The sequence below is a fragment of the Meriones unguiculatus genome, chromosome 6, assembly GCF_030254825.1.
Source record: "Meriones unguiculatus strain TT.TT164.6M chromosome 6, Bangor_MerUng_6.1, whole genome shotgun sequence".
Taxonomy (NCBI): Eukaryota; Metazoa; Chordata; class Mammalia; order Rodentia; family Muridae; genus Meriones; species Meriones unguiculatus.
Genome location: NC_083354.1, coordinates 23,192,167 through 23,218,334, shown reverse-complemented (window position 1 = coordinate 23,218,334; position 26,168 = coordinate 23,192,167). Strand labels below are relative to the sequence as shown.

The following is a 26,168-nucleotide window of genomic DNA, read 5'->3' as shown; positions in this document are numbered from 1 at the left end:
AGGTAATTAGCCAGCGCCATTCAGCGCGGACACTACTGCTATGCGGGGGGGGACGGGGACGCCCGCGTCGGCCCGGATTAGCCGCGGGGCGGGGTGTGCAGCTGCGGCCACTTCAAAGGGGCCCGGCGGGCCGGGCGGGCTGTGGGAACCGCGGCTGCCTCCTGCGGGAGCGCCCGCTCGGCGCGCTCACAGCGCGCACCGCGCGCCCGCGCTCCGGCTGCGGCGGTTCCGGGCCGCCGCGGCCGCTCCGCATCGCGCTCCCGCTTTCATCCGGACCTCGAGTGCTTCTCTCCCTTTGAGTCCCGGGAGTCAAAGGGCAAAGGGGGGAGGAAGGAGGGAGGAGAGCTAGGGGGGATGGGGAGCTTGACACAAAGCAATGACCTCGGAGGAGAGGAGCAGATGGTCCCACTTACTCCTGCCGCTGAGCGAGCGAGGCTCTCAGGGCCCCCGGCTCGGGCCCTGACCTCGCCCGCCCGCCCCCCGAATGCCTCCACCCGGGCCCCGCGGGGGCTGCGCTCTGGAGGACCCCCCCGCCGCCTGCTGCCCTCTGCGCCTCGCCTTGCCTAGGGCCTCCAGGAAGGGGGTGGGGGCTGGGCTGAGAATCTGCCCTTGTCGCTGTTCTCAAGAACCTGCACAGGGCCAGAGGTGCCCCAAAACTAGCTAAGTGTGTGAGCCGCCTCCTGGGGCTTTCGTGAAAACGGATTCTTGTCCTCTTCATCCACCCCAGACCAAGGAAACTCTGACAGTGGGATGCCACCATTTACATCGTTAGGTAGAACTCTGGGTTGTTCGAATCCACAAGCAAGTCTAAGAACCGCGATCTCTCCACCGGCTTCATTTTCACTGAAGAAGCTCAGACTAAAGGAGAGGCAGTTGTGCAGAAGCCGGGACTTGGGCGGAAGACAAGACGAGGAAGGCATGGGGACCTAGCTTCGTTGGTAGAGGGCTGCTGAGCAAGCAGGAATCCCTGGGTTTGATCCCCAGGACTTCGTATCTGTAATCCCGACGCTTGGGAGGCGGAGGCGGAGGGATCAGAAGTTCATTACATGGCAGGCCAGCCTGCCATGCAGGGGACCCCATAAGACGACAGGAACCGCTGGCCTCCCGGACCATTCGGATCAGACTACACCTTATGAGGACTTAAGTGTTTACCTTGTGTCTGTTCTTGGTGCTAGAAGTAGGAAGGCAAGTTAGTCTGGTCTCCGTTCTTGGACTCATAGCCCACAGCTGAACAGGCAGAGAGACTTGTGGGCACCCCACGCTAACACATGGCAAGGGCTGGTGGAAGCTGTGGGCAATGCTGTTTCTTTTGGGAGATGTGGAAGATGGAAATGTTTGCGGGCCAAATGAAGAGGAGACACAATGAAATGTGAGTGTAAACATCCAAAGCATAGCCGGGAGCCCTGGCTGCACCTTTAATCCCAGCACTCAGGAGGCAGAGCCAGGTGGATGGATCTCTGTGAAGCCAGCCTGGTCTACACTGAGAGAACATGTCTTTTAAAACTGGAGGGTGTGTGTGTGTGCAGAGGACGTTTTGCTAGTGAGATGGCTCAGGGTTTAAGAATACTTGCTGTTCATGCAGAGGACCTGGGTTGGGTTCCCAGGTCCTTATAACCATCCTTAACTCCAGTTCCAGGGAAGCTGGCACTCTCTTCTGGCCTCTGAGATCACATATAGTCATTCAGGCAAAACATTCATGCACATAAAATAAATATGCACATAAAATGTTTTGATTTTCTTAAATCAAAACAAAGCCGGAAAGTGGTGATGAATGCCTTTAATTCCAGCACTTGGGAGGCAGAGGTCTGGTGGATATCTGTGAGTTCAAGGTCAGCCTGGTCTACAGAGTGAGTTCCAGGACAGGCAGGGCCACACAGAGAAACCCTGTCTAGAAAAACAAAACAGGGGCTGGAGTTCAATTCCCAGCAACCACGTGGTGGCTCACAATCATCTATAATGAGATCTGGTGCCCTCTTCTGGTGTGCAAGTTACATGCAGGCAGAACACTGTATATATAAAAAATAAATAAATCTTTAAAAACAAAACAAAACAGGGGATGGAGAGATGGCTCAGAGGTTAAGAGCACTGTTGCTCTCCTAGAGGTCCTGAGTTCAATTCCCAGCAACCACAGGGTGGCTCACAACCATCTTTAAAGTGATCTGATGCCCAATTCTGGCATGCAGGTGTATATGCAGATAGCATTCATATGCATAAGAGTAAATAAATAAATCTTTAAGAAATAATTTAAAAAGACTGTTAAAAACAGAAGGGGTGAAAAACAAAACAAAAATCAAAACAACTATGGCATATTCAGAAGAAAAACTTATCTCGTGTGAGTACAAATCATGTGACTAGAGAATTGCTGTCTTTCGAGTAAAGAAAGGTGAACGCCCTAATAATGAAGACCATGAATCTAAGCAGAGTCCCCTGATAAACCACAATGGGAAGATGCTAACCAAGCTTTACGGACATCATGGCTTTGGGTCTTTTGGGAGGAGGCACGGAGGACTGAAAGGGAGAAGGGTAGAACAGTTGCAAGTGATGAGACCTTAGCCAAGGCAGCAGCGTAACTCAGGACCAGTTAGCCATGGGAGAAGAAAGCGGGTCAGTGACTCCTTTCTATGTAACCTGGCCTGTTGGCACATGATGAGGCTATTAATAAAGCGTACGAGATGGAATCTCCATTTGAGCAGGTCCGATGATTCCTGTGGCTTTGTGAAAAACTTTTGAAACCCTCTGCACACGGTTCCTAAGCTGTTAGGAGACCTTCCAACCTCTGTCCGTACTAGAAGAAACTCCATGGGCCTCCTGCCTCCTGAAAATAGACAAGGCTTGTTCTAGAGAGTCATTGGGATGGAGGGCCTACAGGTATCCATCTGTTTGGTGTCAAGGCAGCAGATATTCTAGGAAGCAAGTGATATATAATCCAGAAGTGTGCTTTTCTGGACAGGGAGAGGAGACTGCCTAGTGCTGTTCAAGAATCTTTTTAAATTTTTAATGTGTGTGTGTGTGTGTGTGTGTGTGTGTGTACGACTGCAGGTGCTCATGGAGGTCAGAGGCATCAGCTCTCCCTTGAGCTGTAGTTACAGGTGATTGTGAGCTTCCCAAAGTGGAAGCTGGGAGATGAACTCAGGTCTTCTGCAAGAAGAGTATGTGCTCTCAGCTACAAAGCCATCTCTCTAGCCTTTAAGAAAAACCAAGCCCGACCAAACAAACAAACAAACAAACCCAAGGTCTTGCATAGCCTAGGCTGGTCTCAACTTGATGTGCAGCCAAGAATGACTTTGACCTTCTGGTCCTCCTGCCTCCTCTTCCTGAGTGCGGGGATTACATGTATGTATATGTATGTGGTGCTGGGGATGGAACCCAGGCTTGTGCTAGGCAAGCCCTCTGCTGACAGAGCTACATCCCAGCTGTGCTTTAGAACCCTAGAACCTTAGAACTTTAGAACCTTCCCTATTCCATTTTTAGGTCCAGATCTTAGGATATCTTTTCCTATCCTTCTCCTCTTCCATTTTACAGATGAGTAAAGCCAAGGTTGGAATTGCCTGGGACAGAGCTGCGCCTGATCCAGCATGCCTCTCTATTACCTAAACCCTACTCCATCAATCCCTACAAATCCTAATATATGGCTCTGGAAATTTGTGGGAAGTGTCTGTTTTTGTTGAGTTGTCCTGGTGGTCATGTGAAAGCAATTTACTTAATAGCTCCAGCCTGGGCCCCTAACCAGATGCCCTTCCGGGAGGGGAGAGAGATCCGGCGTCCAGACCAGAACGGAAGTTAAGGATATGGTGGGACCAGGCAGGTTTACATAAGGAAGATTGGTGACCCTGACACTAGCAGAGACACAGAGTCTGCAAGAGAGGCTCTGCTGGAGCTGGGCAGAGATTCCTTCCTAAGTCCACTCCCACCGCCTGACCTGAGCCACACTTGGTGCCTTGAAGGTTACATCTGGGCAGCACTTTGAACTCAACAGCTTTAACATCCCTGTTGCACAGAGGGGAAAAACAAAATCCTGAGAAGGACTTTGACTTTACCACGATTACATAACCAGTTGTTTAAAGAGTTGGGTCAAGCTGATGGCCTCCCCTTTACCCCATGAAAGATACTGACATTTCACTATGCTTTGCCCTCCCAGCCTGAGGAAAAAAATACTTCTCCATTTGTATTTATCCGGAGCCTTCCCTGCCTGGAAAGACCCTGTACTTGCTTAGAGAAGAGCCATCTGGGACAAGCACATCTTGGCTATTTATTTACCTGTGTTAATAGAATTTAGGGGCCATTAGTGTGGTGATAACACCACCTTATCATGGTGCTTTTCTGCATTAGTTACACTCTATAAAACCACCAAACCCCGGGGCAATTAAACTAAAGTGAACTTGCTGTGTGTGGCTTTCTCTAAAAGTGATCAGGAATGATGGCTGGAGGGTCTAAAATCCATGTGCTTTCCTGTGGGTATGTCAGTTATATTTGAGCCGCTTGTGAATGTGTGTTTTCTTCCTGAGGGAAGCTGTGGGGCTGCGAAAGAGCTCTGGATTTGGAGTCAGCCCACCTTGAGTTCAAACATTAATTCCATTGGTTGTCTGTGGGACCCTTAGCAAATTCTTAACTTCTCTGAGCCCTAGAAAAGCTGACAGTCCCTACCTCTCATGGTTATTATGGCAATGTGAGTAATATCTCACTGTTAGCTCCAAATGGCCTATTTTTTGTTTGTTTGTTTGTTTGTTTGTTTGTTTTGTTTTTTGCTTTGCAAGACGTTTTCTCTATGTGGCCCTGGCTCTCCTGGAACCTTGCTTTGTAGAGCAGGCTGGTCTCAAACTCAGAGATCCAGCCTTCCTCTGCCTCTTCAGTGCTGGGATTAAAGGCATGTACCACCACAGCCCAGCTCAATGGACCTGTTTTTAGAGCCATATTTTAAAATTTTTTGTTTTATGTGTATGGGTGCTTTGCCTGAGGTGTGTGTGTGTGTGTGTGTGTGTGTGTGTGTGTGTGTGTGTTACCCTCAGAAGCCAGAAGAGAGCATCAGATTCCCTGGAATTATAGACTATTGTGAGCCACAAACTGGTTGCTGGATATCAAACCTGGTTTCTCTGGAAGAGCAGCCAGCATTCTTAACTGTTGAGCCCTTTCTCCAGCCCTCACAGCCATGTTATTTAGACAGAACCTAAGAGCCTAGTAATTTCACTAGTTTTTTTTTTTTTTTTTTCAGCGTGTAATGGGAGCATCTGAGGACAGTGCAGAGTGGAGGGCTGAGTCGCCTTTGCTCCTGGGGTGCACCCCCTTTCAGTATGTGTGTGTTGAAGGAATGCTCCAGGTGTGCTCAGGTGACTGTACCAAACCCCAGGACATATGTTCACCTGATATGAGGCACGAAAGCAGGACAGAATACCTGGAGTTGGAGCCAGGGCGGGGGCGGGGCTTCCTAACGTTTCCTCTGTCACCCTCACCCTGCACCCCACAGTGCTCCACAGGCCTCGTCTACTCTTAGGCACACATACTTACTAGGCAAACACACCCTCTCCAGGCACACTTCACACTCTCCACGGGAGGCTGGAAGAGGAGGAGGAGTCCAGGGAAGAACTGGAGCCCCCAAACTTCCGGGCTAAGTGATTAAAAGTGGGTCTTTGAGGAGTTTTATTCTCTTCGGATTGTAAAAGCCCAGCCTGTGGGGGGGGGAGCAGATAGCCCCCAGCACCCGGTCTCCCCTGCCACTCTCCCTCTGACCTACTGTGGTACCAAAGTTTGTAGGTTCCCTGCCCCTCGGGAGCACAGACTTTCCTGAGGAGCATGCAGTGCCGCCCCCATCCCCTGCACCACTCCCCTTTCCAGGCCCCCATTTGTCAGAGGTGGCTGCACAGGGGTGAGCTGTGGATTTATGGCTGGGGACTTGAAAGACAAAGTTGCCTTTTGTGCTGGAATTGGGGCCAGGGTAGGGGAGATTGGTGAGCTGGTGGTGAGCCAGAGGGTAGGAGAGAGGGCCTGGAGTTCGGGGGCCCAAGCAGGGGTGAGGAGCTTAAGAAGGCAGATTAAAGTACGCAGGGGCCACTCAGCAGGGTCACCTGGCAAAAGCTGACCAGCAAAGCCCCGCAGACTTCAAGCCACCACAGTCTTAGGAAGCTGTTTTAGGCCCATCTACCCTCCTCTGCTCTTCCAGCATCCACACAGCCTTCCCACTTCCCAGGGTGCTCTTCAGATTCAGAACCCCAGTTCTACCCACAGTGCAGTACACAGGGCTGCGGAGCTGAGCTTTTTACACCCTGAGGCCTCAGGGTGTGTGGGTTCTTAGCAAAGCCAAAGTCAAGGGCTAAGGGGAAGTGGGGAAATGAGAGCAGTGTTATGAGGGGTGAGCCGGACCAGCCCTGGGGTAAGGGCAGCATGAGGACCAGGGCTCCTCACTCTGCATTCCTTGCTTTGGTCTCTTTTGGATGGGGCACCTACAAAGGTGTCCATGGAATTAGAGAGCAGGCGAGGGAGGACACAGCTGGCTGATCACCCTCCAGAGTCCAAACCCCACGAGGCCTCGCCGCTGGTTCTGATGATGGGTCTGGACAGAGGCCAGAGTCACTGTTGGGGCCTAGTTCAGCAGGTGTTTTAACTACACCTCAGAGAGCCACATCAACGCCCAGAATGAGCCTGGCCAATAAAGGCATGAGTTTATGGGCTTCATAAACATTTTACTAGAGAAATCAAGGCCTCCGTCACCCGGAGGCCTCTTCCACCTGACTGCTTGTCTCCATGAAAGCTCCAAGCAAGAGTCAGAGAGAGGAGACTACACTCTGGTGAATGCCCTGTTCTCTGGCACCCCCAGTGACACCCCTGCCTGTTCACCAACCTCCCGCAAGTTCTCTTCAGTCCCATCTCCTGAGGACTTGAGGAGCTTTCTTCTGCTTTATCCTCTTCAGGGAAAGATGGAGTCATTCACCCCCAACCTTGCTCTTTTATGACCTCATACTTCTCTTTCAGCTCAGAGTTCCCCAGATCCCCTCCAAGAGCAGGTAACAGCAGGCCTAGGGAGCAGAGCACACCTGTTTTACAAGTGAAAGAAATAGAAGTTCTGAGAGCCAGGTGCAGTGGCACATAACGCTAGTCCTAGCGCTTGGGAGTCAGAGGCAGGTGCATCTCTGTGAGTCTGAGCCAGTACTTCCTACCCCTGGGAAGTGAGTACCAGGACAGTCAGAGCTACACAGAAAGACCCTGTCTCAAAACAAAACAAACAAACAAACAAAAACAACCAAACAAAGTTCTGAGAGATTTGTATCACATGCCCAAGTTCCCAGGGTTCATAACAGTGGGGTGAATGCAGTTGTAATGATGAACTTTGAACTTGGTTCTGTGTGATTCCAGAGCCGTCAGTGTTGTCTGTACCACTACTCCAAAAAGTTCCCAGCACATATTTCCTGACTCGGGACAGGACAGGCTCTTGCCATGTGAAGCCACCTGGCCTCAGACCCGAGTGTGAGCCTCGCTCTATTTCTGTGTGTGTATGGCCAAGAGGAGGGAAAGCTGGAGAGGCGGGCTGGACAGGAATGAACATGGAGAGAAGGGGGTCCTTTCTGAAGGGACAGCAGTGAGTAAAGAGGAAGAGAGAGGCAGGGCTCCTGAGGCCTCTAGGTGAGCATCCTCAGGTAAAACTTCATGATGACTGAAACTATTGGCGCTGCCCTATGATGTCACCAAGAGCCAACATACGGCTATTGAGCATTTGAAACATGCTGAGAAGTCTAAGGACCAGAACTTATTATTTTTCTAAGGCCTGGTTTCTCTGTGTAACCTTGGCTGTCCTGAACTCGCTTTGTAGACCAGGCTGGCCTCCAGCTCACAGAGATCCACCTGCCTCTGCCTCCCTGAGTGCTAGGATTACAGGCACGCACCACTGAGCCCTGTCAGAATTTATATTTTTTTTAATTTCTTTATTTTCATTACATTTATTAATGAGGGAGTGGGAGCTCGGATGATACTCAGGCATGAGTGAAGGTCAGAAGAGAAGTCGTAGATGTCAGGTCTCTCCTTTTGCCCTATGGGTCCTGGGGCTGGGATTTAGGTCAGCAGGCTCAGTGGCAAGCACCCTTGCGTGCTAAGCCATCTTGCCAGGCCTAATTCTAATTTAACGTATAGTCCGTTGACGGCTGAAACTTCCTTGAGAAGATAGGAACCTCCCTTGTTGGGAGGACTGTTGTGTGGGCAACAAGTTGTTTGAGTTTTTCACAGCCTCGTTGGCTAGAGAAAGTATTTTTAGTGCCATGGGCAATTAAGTTTTCACCTAGCCACAGTCACAAAAAAAGCAAGAACAAAACACAAGTAAAGCTGATTTCTGTCTGTCTGTCTATGTATCTGTCATTTTTGTGTTTCTGAGACAGCCTTTCACTTTGTAGCCCCAACTGGCCTGGAACTTGATATGCAGACCAGGGTAGCCTCAAACTCAGAGATCTGCCTGCCTCCACCTCCTGAGCGCTGGATCAAAGTGTGGTTAATTTTAATACGTTTTGTTTTACCTGGTACTTCTAACATGCTGTCATTTCAACATTGTCAGTATTTTTAAATTATTGGTGCATTTTTATATTCTTTTGTGGACGCTTTGAAGGTCAAGCCATTACCATTTCAACTTATAATGAGTATTTTAAAAATTAAAAATTACTTTAAAGCTGGGAGCGGTGGTGCACTCCTGTAATCCCAGCATTTGGGAGGCAGAGGCAGGCAGATCTCTGTGAGTTCAAGGCTACCCTGGTCCACAAAGTGGGTCCAGGACAGCCATGGCTGCACAGAGAAACCCTGTCTCGAAAAACAAAAAAAATTATTTTAAACTAACAATTTTTTATCCTTCCCCACTGCTTTCACTCTGGTAATATATCCATAACAGAGGCTGAGGAGCCCTCAGTTGATAAAATGTCTTCCAGAAAAGCATGATGACCTCAGTTCAGATCCTGGACCCACACGAAATTCCAGCACAGTGGCCAGTGCCTTCACTGCAGGGCCAGGGGTACAGACGGGTGGCTACCAAAGCTCTCACCAGCCGGTTAGCCAGCTCACGAGATTCACCTTCATGGAGAGAATCTGACTCGGATGACAAAGGTGGCCAGTAACTGAGAGAAGACGCTTGCCACAGCCCCCAGCCTTCCACACACACTAGCACATACCCACACTGGCAAGTACATACAGAACACCACAACGTAACATAGCAAAAGGGATTAATTAATGTTTTAGAAGATACACATAACAGAGCCAACTATGGTGGTACAGGCCTATAACACCGGCACTCAGGAAGCGGAAGCAGGAGGATCTGGAATTCAAGGTGATCTTTGGCTCTGAGGCCAGCCTAAGCTATGTGAGAACCTGTCTCAAACAAAACAAAAATTAGCATAAGATGCAATTTTATCATTTTAAGTACGTAGCTCAGCGATATAAAGTATATTTTTATTATTGTCCAAATATCACCATCTGTCTCCAGATTATTATTATGTTAATTTATTTATTATTGCTATTTTGAGACAGGGTCTTGTAGGGAAAGACATCTACTGAACCATCACCATCAAGTCTCGCTTACTGTGGGGTTTTTTGGTTTTGCTTTGTTTTGTTTTTTGAGACAGAGTTTCTCTGTGTAGCCCTGGCTGTCCTGAACTTGCTCTGTAGACCAGGCTGATCTTGAACTCATAGAGATCCACCTGCCTCTGTCTCCCAAGTGCTGGAATTAAAGGCATGTGCCATCATTTCCCGGTCCTCATTTATTGTTTTATATTTTGTTCTGTTTTTTTTTTTTTTGTTTGTTTGTTTGTTTGTTTGTTTCTGAGATGTGAAGTCTTATAAATTGTTTGAACTGGTCTTCTCTCTCTCTTTCTTTCTTTTTCCAAAGCAGGGTCTCTCTGAGTAGCCTTAGCTGTCCTGGACTCACTTTGTAGACCAGGCTGGCCTTGAACTCACAGTGAGCCACCTGCCTCTGCCTCCCTGAGTGCTGGGATTACAAGTGAGAGCCACCATGCCCAGCTGGTCTTTTTTCTTTCTTAAGTATTTATTTTCTTTTAATTATGTGTATGTGTTAGGGGTGTGTGTGTGTGCAGATGCCCACAGCGTCCAGACGAAGGCATCAGACCCTCAAGGGCAACAGTGAGCTGCCCTGGGTGGGTACTGGAGATCAAATTTAGGTCTTCTACAAGAATCATACACCCTGTTAACTACTCATCTCAGCCCCCCCCAACCCCGCTGGTCTTTAACTCATAGGCTCAAATGGCTTTGCTGCTTTCACCTACAGAATCCACCACCCTTCCCAGCTTTTTTCTTGTCTTGTTTTTCTAATATCACTCCCTTTTCTCCCCGGACAGGGGCACACACAGCCAGGTTGGCCTTGTATAGTTGAGGAAGACTCTGAGCTCCTGGTCTTCCCACCTCCACCTCCCAAGTGCTATGAATCACTCACTCATCTTAATGAGTGTGTGGGGGTGTCGCATTTATAATTATTGGTTTGCAACTCCTGAACGATCAGTAGCTTCTACTTTTTTTAGTTCCTAAATTTTCAAAATCCAGCTTGTATATTGTGTTTACGGGACATCTCGATTTTGCCTGGGTGTGTGTCAAGGGCCTCAGAGCCGCCATACTGTCCGTCAGCACTGCATGTGGACTGAGCATGTACAGATATTTTTCTTATCATTATTTCCTAAGGTGTAGGGCCTAAACAAAACAGTATAACACTGTCAGCGTTTATATTTCATTAGTTATTAGAAGAAGTAATGTAAGGACTGGAGAGATGGCTGACCAGTTAAGAGCACTTGCTGCTCTTCCAGAGGACCAGAGTTCAGTTACCAGCACCCAGGTCAGACAGCTCACAGTTGCCTCTAACTTCAGCTCTGATGACTCTTGACACCCTCATCTGTACTCCTACAGGCAACTACACACACACACACACACACACACACACACACTACCCCTACACACATACATATAATTAAAAATAAAAATGTAGTAACTCATAGATAATTTAAATCAGATGGGAAGTTGGCATTGGTTATATATATGCAAATAGTGTGTTCAGTGTTTTGCATAAGGAACATGAGGATGCAAGGATGTTGTCTGCAGAGGGTTCTGGAACTGATCCTTCATGGGTACCCAGATGTGACTTACTGAAGAATGTGATGATTTTAGAAGAAAACTTTGAAGCATGAGTAAAAGTATCTGAGGTTCATGGCATGTGCTCGGTGTAACCAAAATGTTTACAATGTTCATGATGCCTGGTGAGGAGTTGGGTTTCCAGGGTGCTCTGTGCCCCTACTGCCTTTATAGATGAATAAATGGTGTGTGTGAGTGTGTGTGTGAGGTGTGGTGTGTGTGTGTGTGGTGTGTTTACCCTCCAGGATCTTTGGATAAGTCTTCACAGTGATCCCCTCTTGCACAACTGTATGGAAAGGGACAGTTAGCTCTCAGAACCCTGCCACATCCCACGGGGTTACTCACTTTGGCAGAGTCTAAGTTTTCCAAATATGCCACGGCTTTTTTTTTTTTTTTTAAATCATCACACACCAGATAGGAATCTAACTACAGCCAGAAGGTGAGAGACCTGAGCTTCCTTCCTAATGCTCTGCCTCAGCCCTTCCTGCCCCTTGTGTCCCCCTGGAGTCTGTCTAATCAAATCCAGACCTGACCTCTGCAGAGGCTCTGGACCAGGCAGTAAGTTCCCCTCCCAGAGCTGCTGTGGACCTGGTTCTCAGGAGAGCCTGTCCCTCTGGGTGATTTATAGGGTTGTCCAGGACCACTTCCCGTCATTTCTACTTCCTTCCAACCAAGCATTGCTGGCCTCCCTCTCAGCCCTTCTTGTCTCTGCCATGCTGTACTCGTGGGGTATCAGAGGGAAGCTGGGAGACCCTTTTCAAAAGTGTGTGGGGACATGGTGCGTGCCATCTCCTTTCCTCTGTTGCTTCCCTTTGACCTCACACCTGGCAGGGCCACTTCATTACCTCTCCTGTCACTCAGCTTGAAGCGAAGAACCCAGACTGTCCTCAGAGGAGCAACAAGTATCTGAAGAACCGGAAAGCACCAACAGCCAGGGTCACAGCACTTCCTCAGTGTTCAGAAGCTAACACTGACAACAGCCATAAGCAGCCTCCACAGTCATCAAGCATGTGGTGGCCTCTGTTAGGACTTACTGAAGGACCCAGAGGCCCTGCTGGCAGCCCGATGTTCCACATGTGCCCAGGAACCCCTTCCCCAGAAAGTTAACAACATAAAAGTCTCTAGGAACTCCACACTGCTACCACAAGCCCAAACATGAGGAGACCTTATTTTCATTTTAAATTGAGAATCCCTGTGTGTAACCCAAGCTGGGCTTGAATTCATGATCGCCCTGCATCAGCCTCCTGAATTTCAAGATTACAGATGTACACTGCCACACCTGGCTAAGAACAGATGTGGGAGCAGTAGCTACACCAAGAATCCCAACACAGGGGAGGCTACGAAAAGAGGACTGCATTGACTTTGAGGCCAGCCTGGCCTACAAATAGAGTCCAGGATAGAGAAACCCTGTCTTGAAAAAGCAAAACAAACAAACAAACAAAACACACACACACATAAACCAATAACAAAAACAAGCCAGAACAAAACAAACAAAACACACACACACAAAACTTGTGGACCAAATGCATTCTACCCTCACACTAGAAAAGCCTTGAAGCCCGTTTGAGAGCCAGGGGTGCCTAGAAGGTTCCAGGACCCCAGCTAAGCTAAGCAGGCTCTCAGGTCTGGAGACTGTAGCAAAGGTTAGAGCAGAACCTGAGGGTCCTGAAGGGCACAACTGGGGCTCTCAGGAAGCCCCAGGGCTAACCGAAGGGTGAGTGAGGGACATGAAGAGGCGAGAGAAGCAGAAGGCTGGGCGGCAAGAGCACAACTTACAGGCCAGATGCGCTCTGCAGGTGATGCTGAGAAACCAGCTCTGTCTAGACTCCTGACCTTCCCTGCAGCCATTGAGAAAGAGCTGGTTGGGGCTAGAGAGATGGTTCAGCTAAGAGCACTGGCTCTTCTTGGAAAGGCCCTGGGTTCAGTTCCCAGCACCCACATGGCAGCTCACCACTGTCCCGCTCACCCAGTTCCAGGGGATCAGACTCCCTCTTCTGGCCTATTCGGGCAGCAGGCACATGGTGCATAGGCATTGCTGCAGGGTGTAATGATATATCTTTAAACATGCCACACGCACTCAGCAGATCTGGGAAGAAGAGATTTATTGTATGGAAAGAGAGAGACAGAGAGACAGTGGGAGAGCATAGGAGAAGAGAGAAAGGAGGATGGTGCCCCCTCAGGCAAAAAAGTTAGAGAGAGCAGGGAGGGGAGAGAAACAGGCAGAGAGAGCAGGTAGGAGTGGCAGATGGTTATATCTGGAGCACCCGGCCCAGGTGGTGACATTGTCAGGACCCTAAAGGCCCCTGGGGGCAGTCTAGTTGAAATGCCTGCACAATTATGTTGATAACAAAGGGAAAATACCCATACACATAAAATAAAAGAAATAATATCTTTTTTGGTTGGTTGGTTGGTTGGTTGGTTTTTCGACATGACTTTTTTTTTTTTTTTTTTTTGGTTTGGTTTTTGTTGTTGTTGTTGTTTTATATAGCCCTGGCTGTCCTGGAACTCCTCTGTAGACCAGTAGACCAGGCTGGCCCTAAGCTCACAGAAATCCACCTGCCTCTGCCTCCCAAGTGCTGGTATTAAAGGCATGTGCCACCACTGCACTGCTAAAAATAAATAAATAATATTTTTTTTTTAAGAAAGGAAAAAGACAAAGAGCCTGGTTTAACATGCAATCTGCTTAGGGTTTCCTGGCCTTGCAGAGAGAGGAAACTGGCTGTTACTAAGGAACACCCCCCACATCCCACCCCCACCCCATGCCCCCCAGAAGGCCTAGGCCTCAGTGCCCTTTTTTCGAGACAAAAGGATTCACTTCAAAATGGTTTTCAAGCATTTTTGGAGAAGCAAAGCAGCCATTCAGAAGAGTGTAAGCACAGCACATAGGAACAGCAGGGTTCCCACAGCACATAGGGACTGCAAGGGCCACTCTGATGGCTGCAATGAGGGTGGTGAGGGCCAGGCAGGTCTCAGGAGACAAGTGACCTACTGGTGTGAGGGCTGACTCCTTGTCCAACCCATTCCAGCACTGCTGTTCCCTTTCAGCATCTCCATATTCAGCCCTGCTGTGCTGACAGTTTTCTTCTGAGCCTGGGGGGGGGTCAAGGGAGGGCTGCCCAGTAAAAGCCAGATTGCTCTGTCCCAGCACCCAGCCCAGAAAGAGCAGGAGCCTTTTCTGTCTTTCCTCAGCCAGTTCTAGGGTCCCCAGGGAGTCCAGACTGGGGGCTAGAGGCACAAAAGGCTTGTTTCTGTAATGAGGAGACATCTGCAGTCAGCAGAACCATTAGCCCCAGGTCGGGGGTGGGGGAAGTAAGGAGCTACAACGCTGCTCCAGCTGGAGTGAGGAGGGGACAGACGCGCCTGCAGAGGCAGAGTCCAGGTTGGGGGGCAGGAGAGCAGACCCTGGAGCCTGGGTGCTCTCTCCCTAACCCCCAAGATCTGTCTCCAGCCCTACCTTCCTGGAGGTTGAGCTGGGAAGGGCCCTTTTCTACCCTCAAACTCCTGAGGCCAGGAGACCTCTGTAGATCAGCTCTTTGGCCAAGCACAGGCTGAGGCAGAGCAGGCCAACCTCTGGATGCTCCCTGGGGATCCTCTCATCCAGCCTGATGGGGGCTCCAGTTGGACAACTTGCCTTCCCCTCCCAAACCCAGGCCCCAAGTCCTGTGCACAAGAGCTTTACCCACAGGGAGACACTCGTAATTGATCACCTACACACACACATGCACACGCACACACACGCACGCACCCACCATGGTAGCTGGCAGATTTAACCCCCCTACTGATGTCCTGATGGGGACAGTCATGCCAAATACGGAGACAGAGCCAGGCTTCCGAGCAAACACCCAGCCGGAACACAAGGAACTGTGCACAGCCACCTACCACACTCCCAGGAGGCACCTGAGAGGGGGAGGCTGGGCAGGGGATTTCTTATGCATGTTTATATTTAATGAACCACATGCAAATGAGATGGGGAATGGCCACAAAGGAGCCAAGCCCCCAGAGACTCTTTGAGGGGAAGGCTCAAAGGCTCCTCCTCATCCTTTCAAGCTGCTGAGCTGCCGTGGAGTCCAGAACAGGACCGTGGATTGAGGGAGCCTGAGAGGGAACATTGGGGCCACAAAGAGGGCTGTCTAGGCATGCCAGGGAGTCCAGGGCAGAAACAGCCAGCAACAAGCTCCGGGGTCCCTGCTGCTGTGGGGGAAGGGCTCCTCCTGGGAGGGAGGGAGGTGAGAGGGAGGGGAGGAGGGAGCCACTGTCCCAATTGATGGAGTGCCAGAGAGGAGGGCTGCGGCCTGGACAGATGGTGTACCGCCTTCCTGCACTTGAAGCAAAGTGGATTTTAATGAAATCTCAGCCCGGGTGCTGAGGCTCGTGTGGGAGGAGCCTTCTCCAGGTTTGCAGTGTGGGCCTGAGGCAGGGTGGGAACAGGGTGGGGAGAACACTTAACCAGCTGGGGGACACGGGGGGGGCACCACGGCCCCCCTCTGCAGATCAGAGTTTAAGTGTGAGTTTGATTCCCCCAAAGGTGGGGAGGGATCCTTGAATATTTATGACACATTGAAATGTAGATTGGTAGGTTTGACAGCCTCTGAGAGGGCCTATCGCCGTGCATGGATACACTACCCTCTTGGGGCTCCAGTGGAAAGTGCAGAACAGCCTGTACCGGGGAGAAGGCAAGAAAGAGAAAAGGAAAAAAGAAAGAAAAAGCCACTGGGCCCTGGAAAGGAGAGCCTGCTGTTGACAGTGTCCCTGCTAGGTAACAGCGGATGGACCAGTCTCTCTCTCTGGGCCTCAGCGTCCAGTTCTGTAGAATGTGGCACACTGCTCAGGTCACAGCAGCCAAAACTACGCCAGCCGACTTGGGAGAAGTGCCTTTCCCTCTGTGGCCTTCATGAGGGAGGTCTGGAAGACCCTTCCTTCCTCGGGAGGCCTCCCACAGCCTGCACGTGCCTTGTTAGAGCGCCATCTTCCAGAGTTGGCCCGCCAGGCGCGTCCACCCCGTAGCCAAGGGAAGCCGTGAACACAGTCCTGTACAGTTTGTAAATGTGTTTGAAACATTATGATTTTTTTTCGGTAACTTTTTTTTCGGTACCTTTTGGTAACTCGATTGTATGCTTCTCAATTGTGAATTCCGTAGATGACAACATCCTGTCTCACTGTTTCCTTCCCAGGCATCTTAAAGACTGTGTCACCTCTGGGTTGGAGTGTGCCTAGCCAGGGTGGGGGAGGGCTGAGGGAAGAGCTGCTGTGTCCCCTACGCTACAGTCCTGCCTCAAGCTGTCTGCACCTCAGTGGGTGACCCGTCCGCTCTCCCTCTGCGCCTCCACAGGGCACCTTATCTGCCCCCTTCTGTTTCCCCAGCCATGTCAGACTTCCACGTGCACCCCCAGGCCGTCGTGGGTGAGGAGGGCGGTGTCGCCCGCTTCCAGTGCCAAATCCATGGGCTTCCCAAGCCCCTGATCACGTGGGAGAAGAACAGAGTCCCCGTTGACACGGATGATGAGAGGTGAGCCCCTTGTGGGAAGGACAGAGAGGGTGACTGGGATGCTCATTGTGGATGAAGCCTGTGGTGGCCTTGCATGTACCATCGGCACCTACACCTTGGGACAGAGAATCGTGGGTCTCTGTGGCTTCCTGGGCCCAGATTCTAGGCTCACGAGAGTGTGTGAGAGGATTGTGTGTGGTAAGTCCACCTGGGAGGGTCCCAGCAAGCATCTGTCATCACAACAGTATGGCCGGGTTAGTACCGCATCTCCATTTGTGTCGCTGTGGCTTGAAGTTGCCCCGGCTGTGGTGGTGCCCAACTGTGTCCTCCCCTGGCAGGTACACATTACTGCCCAAGGGGGTCCTGCAGATAACGGGCCTCCGGGCCGAGGACAGTGGCGTCTTCCATTGCGTGGCCTCAAACATTGCCAGTGTGCGAGTCAGCCACGGGGCGCGGCTCACCGTGTCAGGTGAGCTCCTACGCAGTTCTCTCGCCTCCCCAGTCGGTTTACCCCCAGACGGACCCAAGTCTCCCGTGCGACCAAGCCTATCATATGCTATGCCGAAGGCACCTGAGCGGGTCTCCAGCTGCCTCTTACCAGCAATTCCTGGGCTCTCCCAAGGGCTGGAGGTCTGACTGGGAGAGGAAGGGCCGTTATCAGAACCAGCAGGTTCTCCAACGTCTCCCTGTCTTCCGAACTTTGTTTGGGGTTGGTGTGTATCCTGGGTCATGAGTGGGAGTGAAGAAGTGGAAAAGCTTCCGACTGAAACAAGGAAACATGGCCTTCTCCTCCCAGGCTCAGGCTCTGGGGTCTACAAGGAGCCCACCATCCTCGTGGGGCCTGAGAACCTCACCCTGACGGTGCACCAGACCGCCGTGCTGGAGTGTGTCGCCACGGGCAACCCGCGCCCCATTGTGTCCTGGAGCCGCCTGGGTGAGCCTCGTCTGTAGCCCCAGCTCTCTGGCCAGCCTACCCCCTGGGAGGGCTGGTCCTATGGTCTCATCACCCAGCTCTGGGGGCTTTAGATTGTGTTTGTTCTCCATGAGGGTCAATCCGGCCCCCTCCCTGTGGCCTGGGGAAGGGCTGGGTTTCCAGGGAGGTCACTCTGCTGCTGCATTCTCTCTCTCCTTGCCGGGCTGGCTTAGTTCCCTGGGTTACAGTACTGACCCTGTCTCTCTAGCCCCCAGAACTCTCTGCGGCCCTCAGCACCCAGTCCCTCCCACCCTACCCTCTGTGCCTGGCCACACCCCCAGCTACGCAATCCCCATCCTTCAAAATCTCAGTTAGCATCTCCCCCTGGCTCTGCTCTCCCACTCCCAGGCTTGCCTGCTCCCAAGTCTGCCCCAGCCAGAATCCCCAGGCAGCCAAAGAAAGCCGTGAAAGGCTGCAGATGGGCCACTAGTCTAAGCCAAAAGGTCACTGGGGGAAGGAGCCTCTGGAGGGTGGGCCCACATTCACAAGGAGACTAGGCCGCACTAGCAGCTGAGCGATGGGGGAAGGAGGGGCCCCGTGGGATAATGGAGTAGATTTCACCACTTCAGGGCCTGAATGGGGAGCTGTCTCCTTGTGTTCTGCCTGTGCTAATCTGATCCCTGGGGTGGGGGGAGGGCCTGGTCCCAGGGAGAGGCTAGAAAGACTAGACTACTATCAGGAGCCACTAGGCACTCCAGGGGCCTTCTGCTTCATCATTTCCCAAAGTACGGCCTGGCAGCAGAGAAAGAAAGGACGGCTGGGGAACCTAAGAAGCACGGGGAACAAAGTTAACCAAGGCCCTTTACTGAGGGACTTCTCATGATCTTTGTATGCATGGGCTTGTGCCTCAGCATGCTGGAGAAGATACTCAGCCACGGAACTTACAACTGCTGATCAAAGTCAAGGCCTCTATGGAATTAAAGCAGAGGTTCTCAACCTTATGATGCTGCGACCTTTTAGTACAGTCCCTCTTGTTGTGGTGTCCCCCTGACCTACAATTATTTTCGTTGCAACTTTCGTAACTGTAATTTTGCTACTGTTACGGATCACAATGTAAATATCTGCGTTTTCCAATGGCCTTGGGCGTCCCCTGTGAAAAGGTCGTTCATGACCCACGGGCTGAAAACCACTGGAACAGCAGGTCTGTAATCCCAGTACTTGGGAGACTGAAGCAGGAGGATCTCACCCTGGGCTATGCAGTGAGGTACTGTCTAAAAAGAAAACAAACAGCGGCAAAACCAGCTAGCAATCCTCATGGACGCTGGCCCTTGCTGCTGGGCACAGGTGCTCCCTGTGTCTGTGCCACTGCTGGAGATCCGGGGAGGGATGCTGACGAAGCCATGGGCCAGGGCTTTCTGAAACATTCTCCCCCTTCCTGCCTCCACATTCCTCACCCTGCTCTTTCCCCCTCCGCTTCTGTTGCAGATGGCCGCCCCATTGGGGTGGAAGGCATCCAGGTGCTGGGTACGGGAAACCTCATCATCTCAGATGTGAGTGTCCAGCACTCAGGTGTCTATGTCTGTGCCGCCAACAGGCCTGGCACCCGAGTGAGGAGGACAGCCCAGGGCCGGCTGGTGGTACAAGGTACGGAGCAGGCAAACGCTTCCCTGCCCCCGCAGTGTCTCTGGTCTGGGTCACAGACCAGCCCCTTCTGCTCCTCCAGCTGTCCATCCTCAGCCTTGCCCCTCACAAGTTTCCGGTGGGGTTAAAGACTGGGTCTCCCGCAGAACGTGAGCCCTAGCACTGGAGGGGTGTGGCATTCTCAGGTCTGCAGCCTGCATGCCCTGCGGCTGCCAGTGCCACCTCTCCACCTTGGAAGGCGCTGTCACTTTCCTGCCTCAGCAGGCATTCCCCCGGCTCACACTTCCCGTGGAGCCGTTTCATTCACACGTGTGGCACTCCACGCTCACACCTGCCTGCTGTGCGCTCCAGCGTGCCTGTCATCCTCTCTCACACTGCAGCTCCCACCTTGCTCACAAGATGTGGGGCCCGCTGCGGGCCTCGGTTTCCATTTCCAGGGCGCTCCCCGGCTGTCTTCTGCTGTGGCTTGGGAATGGCGATGGGAAGTGGGGGGAATTAGGAACTTAAATGCTGTTTCTTTAGCATGCTATGTGCCGTTAATCTGTCCACATGAAAATGATGGAGTATTTCACTCTCGTGTGTTAACAGAGGCTTGAGGCCAAGGACTGGAGAGAGGTGGGATTGGGTGGTGATGGGGGGTGGCGCTCATCCATCTCCTGTCATTACAGCCTTGGAGGCACAGCCAGCCCTATTAGCGCGTTTATTTATTTAACAATTTCCTGAGCAGGGGGCTCAGCCTGATTGCTTTCGGATACAGATGCCAGTCTTTTAAACAGTCCTTAGGATGGAGTCCTCTTCCTAGATGGGGTGAAGGAAGAAAACGGGGAGCCTCTCCTGCCCTGCTGAGAGGAGTCCTCTCTGACCTGCCACCCCTTCCTCCTTACCCCCTCACTCGTGGCTACCCTCTGACGCCACATGCTTCTCTGTGCTCGCTCAGCCCCGGCAGAGTTTGTCCAGCATCCCCAGTCCATCTCCAGGCCAGCTGGGACCACAGCCATGTTCACCTGCCAGGCTCAGGGCGAGCCACCCCCTCACGTCACATGGCTGAAGAACGGACAGGTGCTGGGGCCAGGGGGCCACGTCAGGCTCAAGAACAACAACAGGTGTGTGCACACGCTCTCCCACACTGTGTTGAGGGTCTATCCTGGAAAGGGACAGAGGTCTGGAATAAGCGGAGAGTGCCGAGATGGGAGTCTGGCCACTCGGGGCCTAAGTCTTAGGCCTTGTGCAGACCAGGAGGGACTCATCTCTGGATCTCTCAGGTAGGAGGTGTGGCTGCCCTCTGAGGTGCTCTCTCTCCTTGCAGCACACTGAGCATTTCTGGAGTTGGTCCTGAAGATGAGGCCATCTACCAGTGCGTGGCTGAAAACATCGCTGGCTCATCGCAAGCCAGCGCCAGGCTGACCGTGCTGTGGGCCGAGGGGTTGCCGGGCCCCCCACGCAATGTCCGGGCTGTCTCTGTGTCCTCCACCGAGGTTCAGGTGTCTTGGAGTGAGCCTCTCGCCCACACCAAGGAGATCATTGGCTATGTCTTGCACATCAGGAAGGCTGCTGGTGGGTAGTGGCTTTCAGGAGAGCTCTGCCATCTGCCCCCACTCACTGTCGCTAACCCTCTATGCCACACACACATTCTGACCCCAAACCTTCCTTTCCGTCTGCACCCGGATCCCTTGACACTTCTTTTCAAAGCTTTCAAGACGTCCTCCTATGTCTTAACCCTCCCTGGCCCCACCCTTTGCCTCCCAGATTCACCCAAACTAGAGTATCAGGAAGCTGTCAGCAAGAGCACTTTTCAGCATCTGGTCAGAGACCTTGAGCCCTCCACAGCCTACAGCTTCTACATCAAAGCCTACACACCGAGGGGGGCCAGCCTAGCCTCTGTCCCCACCCTGGCCAGCACCCTGGGGGAAGGTAAGGAGTACCCAGCAGAAACATCACATACACCTGTTGGGGCTGAATACTGCCCGACCCTGAGGCTGAGCAGGGACTGGCCGTGCTGGGAGGAAGGGGCAGGGTTCTGTTTCCTTTGTTTGTTTGTTTGTTTGTTTCTGATTCATGGGTAGATGCTGCCTGAGCAAGGGCATGCCCCACGATGGAGGCCAGAGGGCTGTCAGGTCCTTGGGTTCTAGGTCACAGGTGGAAAGTGAGAGCTCCAACTGACTGTTGACATCTTGGCCTCCAGCCCCCGCCCCACCCCCGCTATCAGTGCGCTTGCTGGGCAGCTCCTCTTTGCAACTGCTGTGGAAGCCCTGGCCTCGGCTGGCCCAGCACAACGGCGGCTTCAAGCTGTTTTACCGCCCAGCCAGTGCAGCCTCCTTCACCGGTCCCATCTTGCTGCCTGGGACCGTCTCCTCTTACAACCTCAGCCAGCTTGGTGAGACCTGCAGGGCCGTGGGGCTGTGGAAGCTGTGGCACTGGGGGCCAGGGGTGGTGTCCTTCCCTTCCAGGACAGAGGTGCCTGGCGGGGGACAGGAAGTTGCTCAGTAGCCCTGCTTCCGCAGACCCCAGCACTGTGTATGAGGTGAAGCTCCTTGCCTACAACCAGCATGGGGAAGGAAATGCCACGGTCCGCTTTGTGTCTTTGAAGGGAGCCTCTGAGAGGACAGGTGAGGGCTAAGGGCAGGCCGTGGGCCGGAGCCTGGCCTGCAGGGAGAAGATGGGTGGTGAGCAGGCCGGGAGGAAGGACAGTGTCTGTAACCCGCAGGCACGCCGCTTAGACGGGGACACAAAAGCGCGCAGCTTTTCAGCCGAGTGGCCTTGGACGAGTTTTACCTTGACCCGTGTTCCCTTGACCCTAGTTTTTCTCCAGTACGATACCTACTTTATAAAACTATGGCAAGGATGGCACAGCCCCATAAAAACAAAGCGAGGTGCAGCTGGTCCTGGCTGGAAGAGAGCTCAGTTTACAGGGCGCCTGCCTTGAATACATAAAGCCCTGGGTTCCACCCCCAGTGCCACAGGGTGGGCACAGCATCTCCAACCACAGCACCCAGGAGGCAGAGCTGGAGGATCAGGCCATCCTTAGCTACCTAGCAAGTTTGTGTCCAGCCCGGGCTACATGAGACCCTGTCTCAAAATAGTTGTGCTAGTCCTGGTAGCTGGCGTAGAGCGGCTGCCTGGAACTCATAGAAAGAACCGGGAGACTGAGCTGGGGTCTCAGAGGAAGAGGACTGAGGAGTCTTGCTCAGGCCAGGCAAGCTGTGCCCCAACCTGCCCTGCCCTCTAGCCTTGGGTCCCCCCTGTGACTGCTGGAAGGAGGATGTCAGCAACCATTCATCCGCCACAGGCATTGTCGTCGGCATCCACATCGGAGTCACCTGCATCGTCTTCTGCGTTCTCTTCCTCCTGTTCGGCCAAAGGGGCAGGTGAGTCCTGATTCTGGGAGGGGACTCCTGCAGGGGAGGGAGGCAGAGCTGCCCCCCCATCTGTCTCTATCCCTGATGGTGCACCCCTAACACTTGGCCCACCTCTTAGGGTCCTCCTGTGTAAGGATGTGGAGAACCAGCTCTCCCCTCCCCAGGGTCCCAGGAGCCAGAGGGACCCTGGTATTCTGGCCCTGAATGGAGTGAGCCGAGGAGAAGGGGGCCATCTCGGACGAGACGCCAAGGAGCTGGAGCAGCTATTTCCCCTGACTGGGTCACCTGGGCAGCCGGGCTCCAAACCCACGGTGAGTACCCGTGCCTCCAATCCCTCTCCCTCAGTCTCTCACTCCCCTCGGGTGGCCCCTCCCTTCATCTTGGCCACAGGGAAAGGTCTTCCTGGGACATCTAACTCCTTGGGTTCTGGGTTAGCCTGGGAGGTCGAGGGATGTCCAGGCATGTCCATCCTGCAGCCTCTGGGCCACATGCTTCTGCACTTGGCGGGTAAGAGCTACCAGTGTAGTCTACCACAAAATTGTAAATTAACTTAAACCAGGATGAGCCGGCTGTGGTCGCCTATACTTGAAATCCCAGTACTCAGGACGCGGAGGCCTGGAATCCGAATTCCAGGATCATCCTCAGCTACATAGAGAGCAAGCCTGAGCTACATGATACCTCTTTAAGTTATGATTCCAGGCTTGGTGGTCCACACCTTTTATCTCAGCCCTCGGGAGGAAGAGGCAGGCAGATCTCTGTGAGTTCAAGGCCAGTCTGGTCTACAAAGCGAGTCCAGGACAGCCAGGGCTACACAGTGAGAAAGGGTTTTGTATGTGGCTTGGCTGAATGTTTTCCAGCATGATCTTTTTTATGACAGTGTGCTCCAATGAGAGGAGTTTATGGGCCTACACCCCAGGGTGTATACAGCCGCTGCTTGCTCTTACCGACACTGACTGTCACGCCTGACTCTTCCTTCCTCAGGGCCTCTCAGCCTCTGCTCCATGTGAGGAGACCCAGCTCTCCATGGTGCAGCTTCGAGACTTCAACCTTGTGTCTGGGAGGATGACCGAGGCCAAGTCTCCCTGTGCGGGGCCCGGGCCGGCCCCAGCACCCCAGGATGTAGGCCCTGGCCTGCTCAGTGAAGGACAGACTGCCCAGCCTCCAGCAGCCCCAGCTTCCCAGTGAGCTCACTGGGACAAGAGCCAGCGTTTGGTGTGTTCCCGAGGGGCGGTGCCCCATTCTCAGGTCAAAGGCGAGGTTTTTCCTGTTCCTGTGGGATTTGGATGGTTCTAGGAGCCCGCCACTGAAGGACAGGGTTCTCAAACCACAGGAGCTGGTAGGCCCTGTTACAAATGGCATCTCTCCACTAGAGCTAATGCCCCTCACCAACGCCTGCAGCCCACAGGACTTCTAATGAAACGAACGTTTAACTTTAAAAATCAAAAATTTAACATCAAAAATGAGAGAGAAAGAAGAGAGGGACTGAATTATACTCCAGAAATACGTCCCTGCTGTGGCCTGTCCCTAATGCCATCACGCAGCTCTGACCTTGTTTTCTCAGGGTGGATTTCAGCTGTTTTGACTCTCAGCACCTACCTCAGCCGGAATGAATGTCCTTGGGGGCTAGCGGGGCAGTAGCCTCAGCCCCCTGCCCCACAGAGCCCAAATGCACTCCTACCTCAAGCCCCTTTATGGGTACCCCGCCCTCCCCACATTGTTGCCCAGAGAAAAAGAAGAAAAACAAAAACAAAACAAAACAAAAAACAACAACAAAAAAAAACCCACTGTCCCAACTCCAAGTGTGAAAGAAACCGTCTACCTCAACCTCAAGGCCCTCTGTGTGGGCCTGTGTTATCACTGGACCCTCCTGGGCCTCCTCCTCCCCTAGCCTTGCCTACCTCCCCCCAATAGAGGAGGCTGTAGCTAAGTGACCATGGGGGCTTACAGAAACAGAGATGAAATTGGTCAGAGAGAAAATGTGAAACAAGCCAAAAAAGAAGAGGAAAGTTGCTCCTTGAAGTATAGACATTGTCCCAAACTGTTCACCTCCCTGCTGCCCCCTGTACGCCATCCCCTGTGTCCACCCACGCCTGTCCTGACCTTCTCAGAAAACCCGCTGGCCATCTGGATCCTTGTAGTCCTCCCTGCCTGGGCCTGGGGAAGGTAAGACAGACCCTGGAGGCTCAGTCCCGCTCAGAACGGAGCCCGCCCCTGGGATGTGCTGCATTGCGGGGAGCTGGGTGCTCCCCACAGAGGCACTCCAGCCTTCTGTGACTGAGGTTACCCGACCTGCCCCGTCAGCAGAGGTGGCCAGGAGTTATTTTTGTATGAGGTGTGTTTACGTTTTATTTCTCTTTTCTGTTGAATTGTTCTCTAAACTACTTAGGTTTAAAAAGAAGAAAAAGAAAGAAAAAAATTAAATACGTATTTTTGGTTACACTCAGAAACATTTTTTTAAATAGCAGAAGAAAAACATTTTTTAAAGAAAAAGAAAGAAGTGTATTCCTTTAGAATGAGGTTAGACTATAAAGTCCCTGACCCCAGATCCTCTAGGGACAGCCCACCCTGAACTTTGGATAATTAGCTGAAAAAGGTAGACTTCGTGGCATTTTGTTAGAAAACTAGAGTCTTGTCCAAATGGACTTGGGAAGGGCAGTTTGTCCCTTCTCCCGAATGGTGGGTGGATTCCGGGGCTCTTCCCAGTCTGAGGCACTGCCCTCTGCTCTGTCCTGTGGTGTCACTTCTCTGTGGCATCCCATTCCGCCTGGGTCGGAGGGGCCGGGGGGAGGGGGCTGGCAGCCTCTTTGGCCTCCCCCGAGGTTGTCACAGTCTGTTCATTTTAACTGAATAAAACTGTTGCCAAAGCGAACACTTGAGTTTTCCGATACGGCGTCAAGTTCTGGGCCTTGCAGGGAAGGGATGGGGGGGAGGAGCTTGGGGGAGGGACCCTCACAGGGTTAGATGATGACAGCTAACCGCTCTGAATTGTATGAAATACCTGATATGAGCAGGTCACATGTCCACACCAAGCCATGTGGAGCAGCTGTGCCGGTGGCCATCATTCCCACGATCATATACACAACCCAAGAAAGGGGAGGCGCTGGGTCGCGGCTCAGCTGAATGCTTACCCAGCATGCACAAAGCCCTAGGTTCCAGCCCTAGTACTGCATAAACCAGGCATGGGGGTATGCAGCCATCATCCCAGAACGCAGGAGGTAGAGGCAAGAGGATGAGAATCCAAAGTCGATGGGCTGGAGAGATGGCTCAGAGGTTAAGAGCACTGACTGCCCTTCCAGAGGTCCTGAGTTCAATTCCCAGCAACTACTCGGTGGCTCACCATCTCAATGAGATCTGGTGCCCTCTTCTGTACATGCAGGTGTACATGCAGGCAGAACTTTGTATACCAAATAAATAAAATTAATTTGGCCCAAGTGTGGTGTCCCATGCCTTTAATTCTAGTTAATCCTACCAGATCGGCAAACAGATCATTGTCAGTTTGAGGTCAACCTGGTCTACAAAGTCCAGGACAGCCAGGGTTACAGGACAGCAAGGGTTACACAGAGAAACCCTATCTCAAAAAAAAAAAAAAAAAAAAATTGGGTCATCTTCAATTACGTTGGTACCCCTCCCCTCCCTGGTGCCCCTGGTGTCTGCTCTGCTCTGTTCATGGGCTATGGTT

General features: G+C 52.2%; 1 protein-coding gene across 4 annotated transcripts in view; it reads left to right on the top strand.

The window, feature by feature from the left end:
• Window positions 1-25,358, top strand: part of Igdcc3 (immunoglobulin superfamily DCC subclass member 3) — a 44,920-nt gene extending 19,562 nt beyond the window's left edge. The window contains exons 1-13 of one of the 4 annotated variants that reach the window (XM_060384886.1): window positions 334-1,369; window positions 16,456-16,600; window positions 16,918-17,048; window positions 17,376-17,513; window positions 18,978-19,136; window positions 20,071-20,236; window positions 20,440-20,687; window positions 20,880-21,044; window positions 21,316-21,507; window positions 21,635-21,739; window positions 22,360-22,498; window positions 22,608-22,800; window positions 23,471-25,358. In XM_060384886.1, the coding sequence (XP_060240869.1) occupies window positions 1,363-1,369; window positions 16,456-16,600; window positions 16,918-17,048; window positions 17,376-17,513; window positions 18,978-19,136; window positions 20,071-20,236; window positions 20,440-20,687; window positions 20,880-21,044; window positions 21,316-21,507; window positions 21,635-21,739; window positions 22,360-22,498; window positions 22,608-22,800; window positions 23,471-23,674 (1,992 nt within the window). In that variant the 5' untranslated portion in view covers window positions 334-1,362 and the 3' untranslated portion in view covers window positions 23,675-25,358. Of the gene's footprint in view, window positions 1-333; window positions 1,370-16,455; window positions 16,601-16,917; window positions 17,049-17,375; window positions 17,514-18,977; window positions 19,137-20,070; window positions 20,237-20,439; window positions 20,688-20,879; window positions 21,045-21,315; window positions 21,508-21,634; window positions 21,740-22,359; window positions 22,499-22,607; window positions 22,801-23,470 lie in introns of those variants that run through there. The other 3 variants (XM_060384884.1, XM_021649574.2, XM_060384885.1) reach the window with 3 other exon arrangements.
• The last annotated feature ends 810 nt before the right edge of the window (window positions 25,359-26,168 follow it).